This window comes from Oryctolagus cuniculus, chromosome 14 (assembly GCF_051225735.1).
Source record: "Oryctolagus cuniculus isolate XC-2025 breed Fujian yellow rabbit chromosome 14, ASM5122573v1, whole genome shotgun sequence".
NCBI lineage: Eukaryota > Metazoa > Chordata > Mammalia > Lagomorpha > Leporidae > Oryctolagus > Oryctolagus cuniculus.
This window is the reverse complement of record NC_142880.1, coordinates 424,951-444,339: the sequence shown is the minus strand read 5'-3', so window position 1 is coordinate 444,339 and position 19,389 is coordinate 424,951. Positions and strand designations below refer to the sequence as shown.

The 19,389-nt window shown below is 47.3% G+C and overlaps 1 protein-coding gene across 2 annotated transcripts in view; it reads right to left on the bottom strand.

Moving 5' to 3' along the window:
- The window catches only part of HMGCR (3-hydroxy-3-methylglutaryl-CoA reductase), a 33,198-nt gene extending 17,019 nt beyond the window's left edge, over window positions 1–16,179 (bottom strand). Inside the window, exons 1-6 of one of the 2 annotated variants that reach the window (XM_051838684.3) lie at window positions 15,932–16,179; window positions 9,323–9,510; window positions 8,769–8,880; window positions 8,398–8,485; window positions 7,258–7,342; window positions 2,638–2,743 (exon numbers count right to left, since the gene is read on the bottom strand). In XM_051838684.3, the coding sequence (XP_051694644.1) occupies window positions 2,638–2,743; window positions 7,258–7,342; window positions 8,398–8,485; window positions 8,769–8,880; window positions 9,323–9,487 (556 nt within the window). In that variant the 5' untranslated portion in view covers window positions 9,488–9,510; window positions 15,932–16,179. The remainder of the gene's footprint in view (window positions 1–2,637; window positions 2,744–7,257; window positions 7,343–8,397; window positions 8,486–8,768; window positions 8,881–9,322; window positions 9,511–15,931) is intronic. The other variant, XM_089312864.1, reaches the window with a different exon arrangement.
- Between the last annotated feature and the right edge of the window lie 3,210 nt (window positions 16,180–19,389).

Genomic DNA, 19,389 nt, shown 5'->3' with positions numbered 1-19,389 from the left:
AATTACTATGACAAAAACATTATAAACCAACCTATACTTGAAATAGTGACTGAATGTAATCCTTTCAAACTCAAGTCCATGGAAACCCTCTTGACCCAAGTTTTTCAATCCCATGTTTCTCTTCTCAACAGTAACTGGTGCTGGCCAGGTGTCCTCCAGGCACTCTTCCCTTCTCTGTCCCTCCTCTTCCACTCGGCCACCACACAGAGACAGCACTGACCCACATACTTCCAAGAATCTAAGACTTGTTCTGTACTGGCTTTTTCAAAGGGCTGCTTCCTAATTAAAGTGGTTCTAAGTTTATCCTTTTTTTCCTACTCTAAGCCAAATCCCTACTTTCCGTAGAGCTATAAATGTCTCTTCACTGGATTCTCCAGCTATGTATCTAATCATTTCATGCAAATCTGATCACGACAAAGCTCATCACCCTGCTGCTTTCCACATCAGATTCCAATGAATGATCCTTGGTTTAACAGCCCACTACTCCTTCCTGGCTGATCCTCTTTTCACACACTCTCATGCTAGAAAAAACGCACTGACATAGCCAAGGTCATGAAGAACAGCTTCTAGGTTGTCAGCAGTCACCTGGTCACCATTCTGGATTATATGGTGTTCATAAGACTGTCTCTGTTGAGTCCTGGTTACACTCCTAAATCCAGCATCCTGCTAATGTGCCCCTGGGAGGCAGTAGTGATGGCTCAAGTCGTTGGCTCCCTGCCACCTACAGCAGAGACCTGGAATGAATGAATGAATATCTAGCTCCTAACACTGGCCTTGCCCAGCACCAGCTACTGTAGGCATTTGGGAAGCAAGCCTAAGATGGGAAATTTCTCTCTCTGTTTCTCAAATATTTTCATTAAAAACAGAAACGACAAAAAAACACAAAAATGTAACCCCAACAAACTGAATTTTAAAGTGTAACCTTTTTTAAAAATTGATTTATTTAATTATTTGAAAGTCAGAATTACAGAGAGAGAAGGAGAGGCAGAGAGAAAGAGAGAGGTCTTCCATCTGCTGGTTCACTTCCCAGCTGGCCACACCGGCCAGAGCTACACCAATCTGAAGCCAGGAGCTTCCCCTGGGTCTCTCACGCGCATGCAGGAGCCCAGGGACTTGGGTCATCTTCCACTGCTTCCCCAGGCCACAGCACAGAGCTGGATTGGAAGTGGAGCAGCCGGGACTCGAATCGATGCCCATATGGGATGCTGGTACTGGCGCATTTATCCACTACATCACGGTGCTAGCCCCTGAAGTTTAACTTTTCTAAATTAAAAAATTATCTGTTGAATGATGGAATAACTAACTTAATAATCAATTTATCTTTAGGAAATCAGAAGAGCCAGCATTAAGATATACTGGGTAAAGCCACCACCTGCAACGTCGGCATCCTACTTGGGCAACGGTTCATGTCCCAGCTATTGCACTTCCAATCCAGCTCCCTGCTAATTGGGAAAATAGCAGAAGATAGCTGGCTGTTGCAATTGTCTGGGGAGTGAACCAGCAGGGGGAAAATCTCTCTCTCTCTCTCTCTCTCTCTCTCTGTAACTCTTTCAAATAAATGAATAAATCTTTAAAAAGTTAGAAGAAGCATTATATGTTTGATATATCACCTAGTGAAAAACCTCAACTAATGACAACCAACTATCCTTTAAAAGTAAAATCATTTAATTCTGAAAGTTTAAGCCCCCTATTGATGACACTAAAACACAAGGAAATACAGGAAAGCAGCAGTTAATTAAATATAGTGTCCACAAGAAAGCCATAAAATCTAGACCTAGTCATTAGGACACAACAGTATGATATATTCATTATGGCAGATTTCTATTCCATGCCATAATTTTTATCCAGTATAATGGAGTCCTGTTTCCTATTTAAAATCTCTCTACTATCCAGTTAAGCATGAGGAAGCATGTATGTTGAGGCCACGCTGGATACTTACTAGTATGTGTGCTTAGTGTCTGACTAAATCTCCCGACACCTACTTGGCAGATCTCACAACTATCCAGCCCCTGACTCAGGCACTGCTTCCCACCTGACAATGAAAACAAGACACTGCCGGCGCCGCGGCTCACTAGGCTAATCCTCCGCCTGTGGCGCCGGCACACTGGGTTCTAGTCCCAGTCGGGGCGCTGGATTCTGTCCCAGTTGCCCCTCTTCCAGGCCAGCTCTCTGCTGTGGCCAGGGAGTGCCAGGGAAGATGGCCCAAGTGCTTGGGCCCTGCATCCGCATGGGAGACCAGGAGAAGCACCTGGCTCCTGCCTTCAGATCAGCGCGGTGCGCCGGTCGCGGCGGCCACTGGAGGGTGAACCAACGGCAAAGGAAGACCTTTCTCTCTCTCTCTCTCTGTCTACTCTGCCTGTCAAAAAAAAAAAAAAAAAAAAAAGACACCAAGTCTCTCATCTATTCTAGCCAAATTCACAAATGAACAAAACACCACAAAGTGAACATGGAAAAACATGGCAAGAGAGAAAAATCAGTAATCTGCTAAGTTTTCACCAAAGCAAAGCGACTTCAGGTCAGATAGGTGCATATGTTACTTAAAATTTTTTAAGAATAATAAACAACGGAACTCCAAGATTCTTGCCACCTCTTTAGTGACATATTTAGTTTTACATATATTAAAAATTGCTTACACACCTGACATGGTACCAACTCCAATCACAAGACATTCAACAAGAGCATCCAGGGTGAATGTGGGCCCTAAAATTGCCATTCCACGAGCAATATTTTCTCTGACTTCATCCTAAAACACAAACCAAACATATTAGCAAGGGCATGGTACAAAGTAACTTTCAAAAAATGTTGAGAATATCCTACAGTTACACTAAAATTATTACAGGAATAAAATATATAATATGTTAAGACTAAAAGGTGTTCATAATACAAAGTACAGTACTAATGTAAAGATTTTTCCTGTGGGCCAGTGCTGTGGCATAGTGGGTAAAGCCACCAGCACTGAGTCCCAGCTGTCCACTTCTGATCCAGCTCCTTGCTAATGCACCTGGGAAAGCAGATGGACCAGGTGCTTGGCCCTGCACCCATGAGGGAGACCCAGAAGAAACTTCTGCCTCTGGCTTCAGTCTGGTCCTACCTTGGCCGTTGTGCCCATTTGGGGAGTGAACCAGTGGATGGAAGAACTCTGTTTCCCTCTTTCACTCTGTAATTCTGCTTTTCAAATAAATATAACAAAAACAAAAAACAAACAAACAAAAACACCCTGGCATTCTGTCAAAAAAAAAAAAAAGGAACTTTTGTTAAAAAAGAACATTTATAGCCGGCGCCGCGGCTCACTAGGCTAATACTCTGCCTGTGGCGCCGGCACCCCGGGTTCTAGTACAGGTTGGGGCGCCGGATTCTGTCCTAGTAGCTCCTCTTCCAGTCCAGCTCTCTGCTGTGGCCCGGGAGGGCAGTGGAGGATGGCCCAAGTGCTTGGGCCCTGCACCCGCATGGGAGACCAGGAGGAAGCACCTGGCTCCTGGCTTCGGATCAGCGCAGCACGCTGGCCGTAACATGCTGGCCGTAACATGCTGGCCATAGCAGCCATTTGGGGGGTGAACCAGCAGAAAAGGAAGACCTTTCTCTCTGTCTCTCTCACTGTCTAACTCTGCCTGTCAAAAAAAAAAAAAAAAAAAAAAAAAAAGACCAATTATGAGGACACTTCAAAAAGCTCATGGAAAAGAGAAATAAAAGATATATTTAGGGGCCAGCGCTGTGGTGTAGCAGGTAAAAGCCGCCGCCTGTAGTGCTGGCATCCCATGTGGGCGCTGGTTATAGATCCGGCTCTCTGCTATGGCCTGGGAAAGCCCCTGCACCAGTGTAGGAGACCTGGAAGAAGCTCCTGGCTCTTGGCTATGGATCGGCGCAGCTCCGGCCATGGCAGCCAATCAGGGAGTGAACCCGTGGATGGAAGACCTTTCTCTCTCTCTGCCTCTCCTCTCTCCCTGTAACTCTTTCAAATAAATAAATCTTTTTTAAAAAAAGATAAATTTATTTTGGTACAAAATTTTTTAAATTTATTTATTTGAAAGACATAAAAGAGAACAACACACAAACATATCAACCACTGGTTCATTCCCCAAATAACCACAGCAGTCAGTGCTGGGTCAGGGCAAGCCAAGAGCTGAGAACTCATTCAAGGTCCTCCCGTGTGGGTGGCAATGACTCAGTTACTTAATCCATCACTTGGGTGCACCTGACAAGAAGCTGCAATCAGGTGCAAAGTGTGGTCTAGAGCCTCAGCACTCCAATATGAGATAAAGGCATTCCAAGTGGTGTCTTGGGACAAGTGTCTGCCCCTGGTGCTAAAATTTTTGAAATCCATGCATTGCTTTTTCATAATCTGCATTTCCCATGAACTTTTTGAAGAATCCTAATATCCTGCCCCCCTTCCTGTGAATGAGTCTTGAGAATACTCCTCTGTGGCGGTTAATTAACCCTACCATTTAAATCTCACATAATTAAATCTTACTACAGTCTAACTGACAGAAGCTTAGCTGCAAATTTTTTATGAGATCATGTTAGTGTTGTAAAACCTAAATCATATCCTTCTCCACATGCTCAAATGATTATAAACATTCATCAAATACATAGTCAAGATCGAACTACATGCTCTTTTATATTCAAGATACTTTGAGGCCTGGAGAATAAATAGCAAACTATGGAAAAAATCCATGCAGGTTACCATAACTGTAGGTTCTGTGTCATCAGAAAACAAAGACAGGTGGGATCTCTGCAAAATAATATGACTCCTACCAGCGCCGCAGCTCACTAGGCTAATCCTCCGCCTGCGGCGCTGGCACCCCAGGTTCTAGTCCCAGTTGGGGTGCCAGGTGCTAGTCCTGTTTGCTCCTCTTCCAGTCCAGCTCTCTGCTGTGGCCCAGGAAGGCAGCAGAGGATGGCCCAAGTGCTTGGGTCCCTGCACCTGCATGGGAGACCAGGACAAAGTACCCGGCTCCTGGCTTCGGATCAGCACAGCACCGGCTGTAGCAGCCACTGGGGGAGTGAACCAAAGGAAGGAAGGCCTTTCTCTCTCTCTCTCTCTCTCACTGTCTATAACTCTGTCTCTCTCTCTCGCTGTCTAACTCTGCCTGGAAAAAAATTTTTAAAAAATTAAAAAATTTAAAAAAAAAGATTAAAAGATACTTTGATACAGGACAGTTTAGGGGAGCCAGCACTGAGGCATAGTAGGCTAGATCCTCCGCCTGCAGCACCAGCATCCCGTACAGGCACCAGTTTGTGTACCAGCTGCTCCTCTTCTGATCCAGCTCTCTGCTATGGCTGGGAAAACAGTGGAAGATGGCCCAAGAGCTTGGGCCCCTGCACCCATGTGGGAGACCTGGAGGAAGCTCCTGGCTTTGTATCTACACAGCTCTGGCCATTGTGGCCATTTGGGGAGTGAACCAACAAATGGAAGACCTTTCTGTCTCCCTCTCTGTAACTGCCTCTCAAATAAATAAATGTTTTTTTTTTAAAAGAAAAAAAAAAGATAGTTTAGGAAGTTGGATTCTTTAAGGTATCTAATCAAGATAAAACTTAATATGGGGCAGCGCCGTGGCTCAATAGGCTAATCTTCCACCTGCGGCGCCGGCACCCCAGGTTCTAGTCCCGATCAGGGCACTGGATTCTGTCCCGGTTGCTCCTCTTCCAGACCAGCTCTCTGCTGTGGCCTGGGAGTGCAGTGGAGGATGGCCCACTGTACCCTCATGGGAGACCAGGAGAAGCACCTGGCTCCTGCCATCAGATCAGCGCAGTGCACCGGCCGCAGCGGCCATTGAGGGGTGAACCAACGGAAAAAGGAAGACCTTTCTGTCTGTCTCTCTCTCTCACTGTCCACTCTGCCTGTCAAATAAATAAATAAATAAAAACGTAATATGGGGGAAAATGCCTTGTTAATTCAAGGTTTAAAAATAAATCTGTAGGGGTAGATGTTGTAGCACAGTAGGTCAAGCCACTTGGGATGCCCACACCCCATATCCGAGTGCTGATTTAAATTCCAGCTGCTCCACTTCCTATACAGCTCCCTTCTAATGCACCTGGGAGGCAGCAGATGATGGCTCAGCTACTTGAGCTCCCCAAGATGGAGTTCCTTGCTCCTGGTTTCAGCCTGGTCCAGCACTGGATGTTGAGGGTTTTGGGAAGTGAATCAACAGATAGAAGATTTCTCCCTCTCTCTCTCTCTCTCTCACGATGCCTTTCCAATAAATTTAAAAAGCAAATATTTAAAAACCAATGAATAAATAAATAAACCTAGAGGCAGGCATTCAGGCTAACTAAGCTGCTGCAACACCAGCATCTCAAATTCAGAGTGACTAAGTCCAATTTCAAGTTCCATCTCTAGACTCCAGCTTCCTGCTAATGCACACCCTGGGAAGCAGGAGGTAATAGCTCAAGAAGTTGAGTCCCTGTCACCCAGGATCCCACCAAGATCTGGACTGAGTTCCTGGTTCCTAGCTTCAGCCCGTCATTGCAGCCATTTGGTAAGTGAACCAATGAAGAGGAGCTCTCTTTGTCTCTCTGCCTCTCAAGTAAAATGAATTTCTAAAAATTAATTATAAAATTAAAAAAATAAAACTTCCCTGGAGCCCAGTAGAACAGATGTGTTTCACTAAGCAGATACTCTTACTTATCCCAAAGTCTATTATCATAATTTCTGAATACCTTCAAGCAGGAAAATAGGAAAAATTACATATTCTAGTACATAAGGAATTATAATTGAGTTACGAGGTAAATGGGACCATTCTTAAGACACTTTTAAAGACAAGTCTTACAACTTAAAAATTAAATTTCAAATTTTGGGGGCCGGCGCCGCGGCTCACTAGGCTAATCCTCCGCCTAGCGGCGCCGGCACACCGGGTTCTAGTCCCGGTCGGGGCGCCGGATTCTGTCCCGGTTGCCCCTCTTCCAGGCCAGCCCTCTGCTGTGGCCAGGGAGTGCAGTGGAGGATGGCCCAGGTGCTTGGGCCCTGCACCCCATGGGAGACCAGGAAAAGCACCTGGCTCCTGCCATCGGATCAGCGCGCTGCGCCGGCCGCAGCGCGCCAGCCGCGGCGGCCATTGGAGGGTGAACCAACGGCAAAGGAAGACCTTTCTCTCTGTCTCTCTCTCTCACTGTCCACTCTGCCTGTCAAAAAAAAAAAAAAAAAAAAAAATTTCAAATTTTGGGCAATTCCTGAATTGTGAGCTATGAAGAAATACCCTATTAACATAAACAAGCAACAAAGAATATTCCTCACATTCCTATCTTACGAATAATACTCACCTGGGAGTTGGAACTAAGGGCAAACTTTGCTAATGCACTTGCTCTGGAAAGATCAATCAGAAGCAGGAAAAATGGCAAAGCTTCACTGGAAAAGAAAGCAAGATGATCAGATACACTTAGCACACAGAAACGTGGTTTAAAAAATTATTTTTCAAACAAACTTCTCCTCCACACTTTGTCTAATTCTGTTGTGTGCACCTTTTCTGCAGGCCAGACACTTCTTTGACATCCTCAACCTAAGCATAATAGATACTCAAAAGCATTTGTTAAAAATATTCTTAATGGGGGCCAGTGCTATGGTGTAAGTAGGTTAAGCCTCTGCCTGTGGTGTCAGCAACCCACGTGAGCACCGATTCAAATCCTGGCTGCTCCTCTTCCGGTCCAGCTCTCTATGGCCTGGGAAAGCAGTAGAGGATGGCCCAAGTGCTTGGGCCCCTGCACCCATCTGGGAGACCTCGAAGAAGCTCCTGGCTTCAGATAGGCCCAGCTCTGGCCATTGCAGCTGTTGGGGAGCGAACCAGTGGATGGAAGACCTCTCTCTCTGTCTCTCCCTCTCTCTCTAATTCTGCCTCGCAAGTAAATAAATAAAAACTTAAAAGAAATTCTTAATGTTAAATGTAAATATATTTACACCAAAAAACTTCAGTGCTTTGCTAGTTTTATTGGCAAAATACCATCCTTAATTTTAAAAACAGTTTCCCTGAATTAATATGGGGAAAAAAGTGGTGTAACCATTTGTTTCATTAACCACTACTTATGGAAAGATAAAAGAGGAAACAGGCAGTAACAGCATCAACAGCTCTAAAAGGAAAGTACAGCCCTGAAAAGCAAAGCCACTGTCCCAGTCCTTCAGAACACAGCCTAAGGCAGACAACTGTCACAGCGCTGTTGCCAATGAAGACCAAGCAGCGCAGCAATCCCACGTTAAAGGATTACACTCTACAACGTTCACAGAGAACAGTACACAGTCATGACTAACAATTCATTTTTAACACCAAGGACGTGGAAACACAACTATTATCAGACATAATTCCCCATACTTTTAACTTTTGAAAATGTATATACTGCCTTTACAGCACAGGAAAGAAAGGTTCTTAAAAATGTACTCTGAAGAAAGTTCGGTTAGGCTTTAATACTCACTTCAAGCCCGTCAGTTCTTTATCTAAGAAGTGAATGACAACTGTGCTGAATACAAAACTTGAGAAAATTGTGAAGAGGCCAGCAATACCTAAAATGACAAAATTCAGCCATGAGGAACTGCATCCTTTATTACACAGCAACATTTAGTCTCAAGCAATATTCTGAGATATACCATTTCTTTATAGACTCAGAAGGTCTCAAATTTCAGGATGTCTGATTCTCAATAATAAGAAAAGGAACTACTGATGCAGGCAGTGTAAGTTCAGCAATACACGTATTTCCAAATACATGATTTGAACAAACAAGTTTATTTCCATAGCAAATAAAAAATCTGATGGCATACAAAGAAGTTAAACATATTAGAACATTACCCAAAATATATTTTGATCCAAGCTGACGTAAATTCTGGAACTGGAAGTAAATATACAGGATTGCTATGCATCGTGTTATGGTCAGAATTATAATATCACTGCTCAAAACATCCTATTGGGATACAGAAGAAAAAACTTCAATAGTTTTGACCTTTAAAATAATCAAAAATAAGAACTTTTATGTTTTAAGTGCCAGTTTACATATTTTAAGAGCATTAATACAGACACAATACAGATCAAATAAACATATCAGACATACAAATCAAAAATTAAATCCAACTTTTAAATAATCCACTGGGTTATATATCATACTCATTTCTCACTGGTAGTCATTTGTAACAGATGTTTCTCAAACACAAATTCATTTGAGTGGAGAAAATTAAAGTATTTCCAGTATATTTCTATACCATGTAAATAATTGGAAACAAGGTAAGTTCATGAATACCAAAATAAACATTTCACTCATGGCTTTAAAAAATTATGTCTCTAAAAGACATTCTTTAGAAACTGAACATGAAATGGACTGCAATCAGTATCAAATTACTTTCACTAACCTCTTCAAACTTCGGACACTCGTAATTCCAACCACAGATCTTATCGTTACCAGTGAACATGTTCATGGACATCATACAGATGGTCAGTGTCACTGTCCCCACGATGACTTCCCAGGGATGGGAGGCCACAAAGAGGCCATGCATACGGAAAAGTCGTGAAAGCATCGTAGCTACAAAATCCTTGGACCCTACAAGGAGTATCAAGTGTGAACACTCAGTATACCTGGCTCACAATATTTTTAGGGAAAGGTACTAAGGAAGAGAATACTGTAAACCGTGCTATGTGTGGACAGTGCCCTGCACATGTGACTTTTTGACAGTGTCCCTTATAATCCTGGAAAATAATTATGAATTAAATTAAGAAGATCGTTATTACTTCATTATTCAAATACTTAAATCCTTTCGTACTCCCTGGCAGCCAACTTAAATGTAATCATTTCTTTTTCTTTTTTCTTTTTTTTTTTTTTTGACAGGCAGAGTGGACAGTGAGAGAGAAAGACAGAGAGAAAGGTCTTCCTTTACTGTTGGTTAACGCTCCAATGGCCGCCGCGACCGGCGTGCTGTGGCCGGCACACCGCGCTGATCCGAAGGCAGGAGCCAGGTGCTTCTCCTGGTCTCCCATGGGATGCAGGGCCCAAGCACTTGGGCCATCCTCCACTGCACTCCCGGGCCACAGCAGAGTGCTGGCCTGGAAGAGGGGCAACCGGGACAGAATCCGGCGCCTCGACCCGGACTAGAACCTGGTGTGCTGGCACCGCAAGGCGGAGGATTAGCCTAGTGAGCCACGGCACCGGCTGTAATCATTTCTTAAAAACTATGAATTTAGGCATTTAAGATCAAACCATACAAATACAGCACCTTTTATTATCTGAACCAATAAGAAAAACAATAAGCAGAAATCAAAAGTGAGAAGCGGGGTCACCGCTGTGGCACAGCAGGTTAAAGCCCTGGCCTGCAGAGCTAGCATCCCATATGGGCACCACCGATTCGAGACCTGGCTGCTCTACTTCCAATGCAGCACTCTGCTATGGCCTGGGGACGCAGTAGATGATGGCCTGAGCTGAGTCCTTGGGCCCCTGCCCCAGTGTGGGAGACCCAAAAGAAGCTCCTGGCTCCTGGCTTCGGATCAGCTCAGCTACGGCCGTTGCAGTCATTTGGGGACTGAACCAGCAGATGGAAGACCTCTTTCTCTCTCTCTAGCTCTACCTCTCTATATATTCTGTGTTTCAAATAAATAAAATAAACCTTAAAAAAAAAAGTGAGATGCAACTATCATATTTCCTTTTCCCTGGATATAAAATACATATAGGGACCCTCTTCATCAGCCACATTCTGGTTCCAGAAAAAGGAAATACCGAATCTACTTGTGAGTAAACAAGTTAGTATGTAATGTCTTCAAAGGCAGAAAGTACTACACTGTTTTATTCCACTAAACAAATGCTAATGTCACCAGCAAAATTATACTTATTGAAACAGTTTAATGCTGCTATCACCAGAGAAATTATTTTCTTATCAACGTGCCTACATTAATAGGAAGCTAAAAAATATGCTCTGGTAGCTACTTTCCTTTTAGCAAAATCAGCAGTAGGGCTGGAAGACCAACAGGAAAGCATCAGATGTGAAACATTCCTGTATTTTTATCAAAAACTACAACAGGAGTAGAAATGGATAACCGACTAAAGATGTCTATAGCATTACAAAGAATTCCCAACAGAACATATGAGGGCCCTTCAAATAGTTCATGGAAAAATACAATTAAAGATAAGCTTATTTTGGTGCAAAACAATTTTGAAATCCATGAATGGTTTCCTTTATAATACGCATTTTCATGAACCTTTGGAAGACTCCCTCATCTGGAAGGCTTTGATCTGAAGACTACCATGACTAAATGTCCCCATATTTGCTGGCCAAATAATAGTCTGATATTCTGATTTTGAAAAAAGTCTGGCCTCCAAAAAAGGAACTCGCAAGCCTTAGTTCTTATCCTGAAATCAATGTGTATGATACAGCATATTAATTATCCATAAAAATAAATTAAGATTAAAAAGCAAGCTTGGGGCCAGTGCTGTGGTGCAGTGAGTTAACGCCCTGGCCTGAAGCACCAGCATCCCATATGGGCGCTGGTTTGAGACCTGGCTGCTCCACTTCCGATCCAACTCTCTGCTATGGCCTGGGAAAGCAGATGTCTCAAGTCCTTGGGCCCCTGTACCCACATGGGAGAAGAAGCTCCTGGCTTTGGATCGGCACAGCTCCAGCCGTTGCGGCCAATTGGGGAGTGAACCATTGGATGGAAGACCTCTCTCTCTCTCTTTCTGCCTCTCCTCTCTCTGAGTAACTCTGACTTTAAAATACATATATCAAAATCTTTAAAAAATAAATAAATAAAAAGTAAGACTAAGGGGTTGGGCTGTGGTACAGTGGGTTAAGCCAACATTTGGAGTGCCCGTATCCCATATGGGTGCTGGTTCCCATTCCGGCTGCTCCACTTCTAATCCAGCTCCCCCCTAATGTGCCTGGGAAAGCAGTGGAAGAGGCCCAGTACTTGGGCCCCTGCACCCATATGGGAGACCCAGAAGCAGCTCCTGGTTCCTGACTTCAGTCTAGCCCAGCCCTGGTAGTTGTGGCCATTTGGGGAGTGAACCAGCAGATGGGAGACTTTCTCTGTCTCTGCCTCTCCCTTTTCTTTCTCCTTTTGCCTCTGTAACTCTGCCTCTCAAATAAATAATCCTTTAAAAAATTTTAAACAAAATCTCACATTCCATAATAATTAAGAAACTGATCCATCTACTGAAGACATGAAATAAAAAGACAACGAATTAAGTAAAAGACAGGGGTCCGCACTGGGCATGAGGGGTTAGGCCGCTGCCTGCAAGGCCAGCATCCCATATGAACGCAGGCTCACGTCCCAGCTGATCTACTTCCAAGCTAGCTCACTACTAGTGCACCTGAAAAAGCAGAGAAAGATGGCGCGAGTGCTTGGACCCATGCCACACACACGGGAGACATGAGGGGGTTCTGGGCTCCTGATTTCAGCCTGACCCAGCCCGAGCCCAGCCAATGCGCCTGTCTGGGGAGTGAATCAGTGGATGGAAGATCTCCCTCTCTAACTCTGCCTTTCAAATAAATACAATAAATTTTTTAAAAAGAGAAAGCATTAATTTATGGTTGTAGAGTTTTAGGGACCAAAGCAATTATGGAGTATCATTTCTCTACCATTTCAACTTCTTTACATTTCAATTAACACCAGTCCTTCCCAAACTCTAGGTCACAGCCCTTCATTTGATTATTTAGACCACGAAATCAATTTTTTATAAAGAATAAAACAGAAAATTCTATGTAAAGAATAAAGCAGAAAATTTTGTATAAAGAATAAAACAAAACAGGCCGGCGCCGCGGCTCACTAGGCTAATCCTCCGCCTAGCGGCGCCGGCACACCGGGTTCTAGTCCCGGTCGGGGCGCCGGATTCTGTCCCGGTTGCCCCTCTTCCAGGCCAGCCCTCTGCTGTGGCTAGGGAGTGCAGTGGAGGATGGCCCAGGTGCTTGGGCCCTGCACCCCATGGGAGACCAGGAAAAAGCACCTGGCTCCTGGCTCCTGCCATCGGATCAGCGCGGTGCGCCGGCCGCAGCGCGCCGGCCGCGGCGGCCATTGCAGGGTGAACCAACGGCAAAGGAAGACCTTTCTCTCTGTCTCTCTCTCTCACTGTCCACTCTGCCTGTCAAAAAAAAAAAAAAAAAAAAGAAAAAAAGAATAAAACAAAACAATAATGTTAAAACAAAAGCTGTTAGCTAAAACAGTCTAACCAGGCACTATTTGTTGAAACTTTGTTTCACGAAACATACAGTTATGAGTATGTGCTCTAGCTTCCCACATGAAATGTATTTCTTGCTGCAAGTCACAATATTAAACTGTCAGTCCTGAGGTACAAATGTGGCAGGCACCTGCTTGTGCGCATTCATGTTTTCCAATCTTCCATCCTAACTCTTGGTCATCAATTCCCCCCCAATATTTTGCATTCATATACGCATTGCCTGACAAGTTCCCACTTAATTAAAAGAGAAATTATTATACTATAGTAACATGCATTTAATCAACTTATCTTGAAACAGACATAAGAATATCTTTTTGCAAAAAAAGCACTTAGATACGGAAGTAATGCATGCCTTCAAGCTAAAAGTGAAATTGACTATTCAAGGAACATTTTAATGGAAGACTGAGGAGAAAAAAAATTATATTTTGTAATGGTTTGCTGGAAAATTAACAACAAAATTCTATTAAACTAGCAGGATGCTTGGGATGCCTGCTTTTGACACTGGAGTACCTGGGTTGGATTCCTAGCTCTGGCTCCCAATTCCAGTTTCCTGCTCATGTGCACCCTGGGAATCACCAGATGATGGCTCAAATACTTGGGTCCCTGCCACCCACATGGAATCTGGACTGAGTTCCAGGGTCCTGGATTTGCCCTGGCCCAGCGCCAGCTATTGAAGGTATTTGGGGAGTGAACCAGTGGTTGGAGGATCTCCCTCTCCCTCTCAAGTTTATGGAAAAATGGAATTAAAATGATAAGCTTAAAAAAAAAACTGTACAAACTGATCTAAAGAAATCAATTAGCAGTAACATTCCAGAAAATAAATTAACTACTTGTTTCAAAACTAGGTCAAAATGATTTCTAATCTCTCCCAACCCCACTCCACTGCCCCAAAAAAGGCACTTCAACCTAGATAATTCCCTATCAAGTCAATATAGTACATCACTATTTAATCCAGCTGAATTATAATCTAAACTGTTGGGGCCAGCACTGTGGCATAGCAGTTAAAGTTACCACCTGCAATGCCAACATCCCATGAGTGCCCGTTCGAGTCCTCTTCCGATCCAGCTCTCTGCTATTGCCTGGGAAAGCAGTACAGGATGACCCAAGTCCTTAGGCTCCTGTACCCACATGGGAGACCCGGAAGAATCTCCTGGCTTCCGATCAGCCCAGCTGTGCCATTGCCATCTGGTACTTCCCAGGGTGCACACTGGCAGGAAAACTGGAATTGGGAGCCAGAGCCAGGACTCTAACCCAGGTACTCCAGTGTTATTTGGGGAGTGAACCAGTGGATGAAAGCTCTCTCTGTCTCTAGCTCTCTTTCTCTCTCTCTCTCTCTCTCCCTCCCTCCCTCTCTCTCTCTCTTTCTGTGTTTGTACCCTGCCTTTCAAATAAATAAATACATCTTTAAAGAAAAAAAAATGTTATTGTGGCATCGTCAGTTCTGCAATATTTTTTCTTAAAGTAACCTTCGCAACATTCAGGGAAAAATTTACACACAGCTCTATGAGCCACCCAAAACACGGACAACCACACACCTATTTGGAAATACGAAGTCATCTTAACAAAGGTGTGTCAAAAGTAACCATAATTATAAACTCGTTTCTTGTAAACTCCCATCTCATTTCTCTGTGATTATGCAAAGCACTGACATGCTACAGAATCTCACCTTCCACCTTCAGCAGCAGCTGCAAAGGGCACTGGCAGGCTAAGGAAGGCGCACGTATATTAAATACAGTGTTTATTCATGCTGCAATCAAACTTTTACTTAAAGGAAACAGGGTCAACAGACAATATGCCTCGCTTGGCCAGACTGAAGTACGCTGCAAACGTTTCACAAACTTCTTAGAAGAACGGGCATTTAAATTCACTGGAATAGTCCAACTCTAATCCAATCTGCTACAAGAACTACCAACTACGGCCGAATGCAGAGAGAGATGCCGGGGCACCTGGATTCTTCCTCCCATTCAGCACTGTTCCTGGGTCAATAATAATCCTGCATTTGATTACACAGCACCTGACATCCTTCTCACATTAATTAATGACTACATTTTGCCTCTAAAGGCAAGAACCGCGTCTTAGACTGCAGTCATTCTTAACCCCAACAGCATCTGGCTTGCTGCTGCTCGATTTAGTACACTAGGGAAAAAAAAATCTTACGATGGAGATCAGAGAACAGGGATTCTGTACCCAGTTCTACCCCACGCTCCCCGATTGTAAGCCAGGCTCTGCTCTCTTCTTCCACTCAGGAAACTAGAACTACAAGTCCTCTGACAAACACAACTGTTCAATGAAACCGCCTAAAACTACCACTTCCCTAAGTTTAAAAAAAAAAAAAAAAAAAAAAGGTCGAGTTTCAAACACCGGCAATTTCGCAACGGCCCACTGAGCCGCGGCCGGTGCTGCGGGATGCGCGCAAGGCTTCCACCTCCGCGCCGTCAGGGTCCGGGGCTGACCCCGAGCCCGCAACCCCACGCGGCCGGACCGGAGGACCCCGGCGCCGAGCAGGTTTCGCCCCTTCAGAGATCGCGGGCAGCGGCGGGGGCCCGGCCCGGCCCGGGGGTCCCGGCGCAGCCCCTGCGGCCTTCGCGCGCGTCACTGCCTCCGCGGACGCCCGGCCTTCCTCGCCCCGGAGCCTCGGGGCCACGCTGACCGCACCCCCGCGACGACGACCGCTCCCGGCCGGTCAGCAGCAGCCGCCCCTCCCCGAGGCCGGCGCCGCCCAAGGCCGCCCCGCCGCCGCCCCGCCGCGGCCCGCCGCCCCGCCGCCCCTCCGCACCCCGGCTCCCCACCGCGACCTCACCTCAGGATCTCACCAGAGGCCGCCGGCGCCGGACGCCCAGCTCCGCTCGTCTCAGTCAACGGAGACGCGGGGCGGAAGGAGCCTCGGCTTACGCACGCTCGCTGGCGCACGAGCCGGCGGCCAATAAAAAAGGATCGTCCGATCGAACGACCAATCAGCTTGGGGCCGCCCGCCGAACGGCCTACGTCACGAACGGTCGCCCTAACAACCGCCTCCAGCTCCCCCTCGGCCGGCAGCCTCACCGCACCACCTCGCACCACGGCGCTGCCAGCCAATCGCGGCTCGAGGCCCGGAAGCGGGGCCTGCCTATTGGTCGAGAGCCGCGAGGGCGTCCGCGTGGAGCCGCCCGGCCGAGGCGATAGGGGGTCCCGGGTGGGGTGGCCCGAGCGGCTGCCGGGGCCGACGGTGGAGGAGGAGGAAGGGGGCCGGCCTAAGCGAGCGCTGCTGACGGTCGGCGGGAGGGGAGGCGACCGGAGGAGGGGCTGCGAGATGCAAACCGCCCTCACGCCTGCGAGACCCCCGTTAGCGTTAGCGGAGGGCTCCGGTTATGCTGCGCGGGGCCGGCCCTGCCTGTGTGGGCCTTTACCCTCCGGTACCTGCCGAGGACGCCGACTCTCCCACCCGTCCCTCACCTGGGCGACAGCTCTGCCCCTCGCTCCCCACCCCACCCCCGGAGGAGGCGACAGCTCTCCCACCTGCCCCCCCCACCTGGAGGAGGCGACAGCTCTCCCACCTGCCCCCCCCACCTGGAGGAGGCGACAGCTCTCCCACCTGCCCCCCCTCACCTGGAGGAGGCACAGCTCTCCCACCTGCCCCCCCCACCTGGAGGAGGCGACAGCTCTCCCACCTGCCCCCCCCACCTGGAGGAGGCGACAGCTCTCCCACCTGCCCCCCCAACCTGGAGGAGGCGACAGCTCTCCCACCTGCCCCCCCACCTGGAGGAGGCGACAGCTCTCCCACCTGCCCCCCCCACCTGGAGGAGGCGACAGCTCTCCCACCTGCCCCCCCCACCTGGAGGAGGCGACAGCTCTCCCACCTGCCCCCCTCACCTGGAGGAGGCACAGCTCTCCCACCTGCCCCCCCCACCTGGAGGAGGCGACAGCTCTCCCACCTGCCCCTCCCTCACCTGGAGGAGGCACAGCTCTCCCACCTGCCCCCCCACCTGGAGGAGGCACAGCTCTCCCACCTGCCCCCCCCACCTGGAGGAGGCACAGCTCTCCCACCTGCCCCCCCCCACCTGGAGGAGGCGACAGCTCTCCCACCTGCCCCCCCCCACCTGGAGGAGGCACAGCTCTCCCACCTGCCCCCCACCCCTCCCTCACCTGGAGGAGGTGACAGCTCTCCCACCTGCCCCCCACCCCTCCCTCACCTGGAGGAGGTGACAGCTCTCCCACCTGCCCCCCCACCCCTCCCTCACCTGGAGGAGGTGACAGCTCTCCCACCTGCCCCCCCACCCCTCCCCACCTGGAGGAGCTGACAGCTCTCCCACCTTCCCCTCCCTCACCTGGAGGAGGCACAGCTCTCCCACCTGGTCTTAGCACTCCGGGTGCTCCGGCTCCTAGAGCAGACCCACGCCCTGGCACGGTGATCCTCCTGTGGTGCCACAGGCCTGCCCCACGTTGCTGGGAGTGTCTGGCTGGCTGCTGGGTCAGAGAAGGTGACTCTAGCAGCAGGGCCCCACCCTGCATTGCCAGCACATCTCTCACTTCCCTGGTTCACACACCCCACGTTCAGCCCAACGTAACCAGCCCTTATCCAGTCAGTCTGAGTCCCATTTTACCTCTCTCTATGTCCTGTTTGTTTAACCTGGATTTGTCTACTCGCTTTACATGTTGAAATCCTAAGGATGCCTTAAGGACCTTTTTGCCTTTTATGAGTCCCTCAGGCATAGGTTGTAGCTCCCTGATACCTCTGCTTGTCTTATTTTCTTATGTGGAAACTTTTAAAGAGGACTTGTACTTCACTGGATTTTAAAGCCCTGTGTGTTGAAACACTGTACATAGAAAGTACTGCACATTCAAGTTATCCTCTTGCTATAAGCTCATAATCCTTATGAAATAGGTAGTATCTTTTTTTTTTTTTTTTTTGACAGGCAGAGTGGACAGTGAGAGAGAGAGAGACAGAGAGAAAGGTCTTCCTTTTGCCGTTGGTTCACCCCTCAATGGCCGCTGTGGCCGGCGCACCGCGCTGATCTGATGGCAGGAGCCAGGTGCTTTTCCTGGTCTCCCATGGGGTGTAGGGCCCAAGCACCTGGGCCATCCTCCACTGCACTCCCTGGCCACAGCAGAGAGCTGTCCTGGAAGAGGGGCAACCAGGACAGAATCCGGCGCCCCAACCGGGACTAGAACCCGGTGTGCTGGCGCCGCAAGGCGGAGGATTAGCCTAGTGAGCCGCGGCGCCGACCCGGTAGTATCATTTTACAAAGACAAACGAAAGCATGTAAGGCAACTTGCTGTGGAACACATAAAAATGAGAAAAGCTGGATTTTGCCCCAGAATCTGCCCATTTTACAGCACTCCATTGCTGCATGCTGCAGCCTTTATCGCCGTCACCTCACCCAATTCTTTGAAATGCTCATTATGTGCAGGGTGCTGTGGCTGGCACTGGAGATATACCAACCAGTACACAGACACGATACCTGCCTATATGAACCTTGCCTAGTAAAGAAAACAGGCGAAGCTAGCAATACTATGAGCTTGTCAAAAGGAAAAGAAGAACGAGTATATAAATTCAAAGGCATAGAAATTGTCATCAAGAATGGCCCTTGAAGTCTGAAGAGTTAAACATCTCAGAACAGAAGTTGCAGATTGTACAAAAGCTTATAGATATTAATTCACATAAGCATTATAAGGTTCCTAGAACAAAAAGCTTTAGACCAAGGTTTGAAAACTTTCATTCCCAAACTCTGCTCCATTGAGAATGCCGGCAGGTGCACAGCTGCAAAAGCCAGCAGCAAAGAAACTCTCGTGGTCCAGTTTCACTTTCTTTTCTTTTTTTTTTTTTTAATGATTTTAGTTAATTTTGAAAGATTTACAGAGAGAGAGAGGGAGAAACAGAGAGAGAGAGAGAGATCTTTATCTGCTGTTTCACTCTCTAGATGGCTGCAACTGCCAGGGCTGTGACAGATCGAAGGCAGGAGCCAAGAGCTTCTTCTGGTCTCCCACATGGGTGGAAGGGCCCGGTACTTGGATCATCTTCCATTGTTCCCAGGCCTGTAGCAGGGAGCTGGGTTGGAAGTGGAGCAGCCAGGACATGAACTGGCATCCATCTGGGATGCTGGCGTCACAGGCAGCAGCTTTAGCTGCTACACCACACCGTCAACCCCTAGCTTTATCTTCTTCAGACAACTTCTGTATCGTTCCCAAAATGTATGTCAAAAGAATGCTAGTTGTACAAACTAATCATCTGTGCCCCTTTGGAGTAGTTGTCACCTTATAATAATCACATCACACTGCACA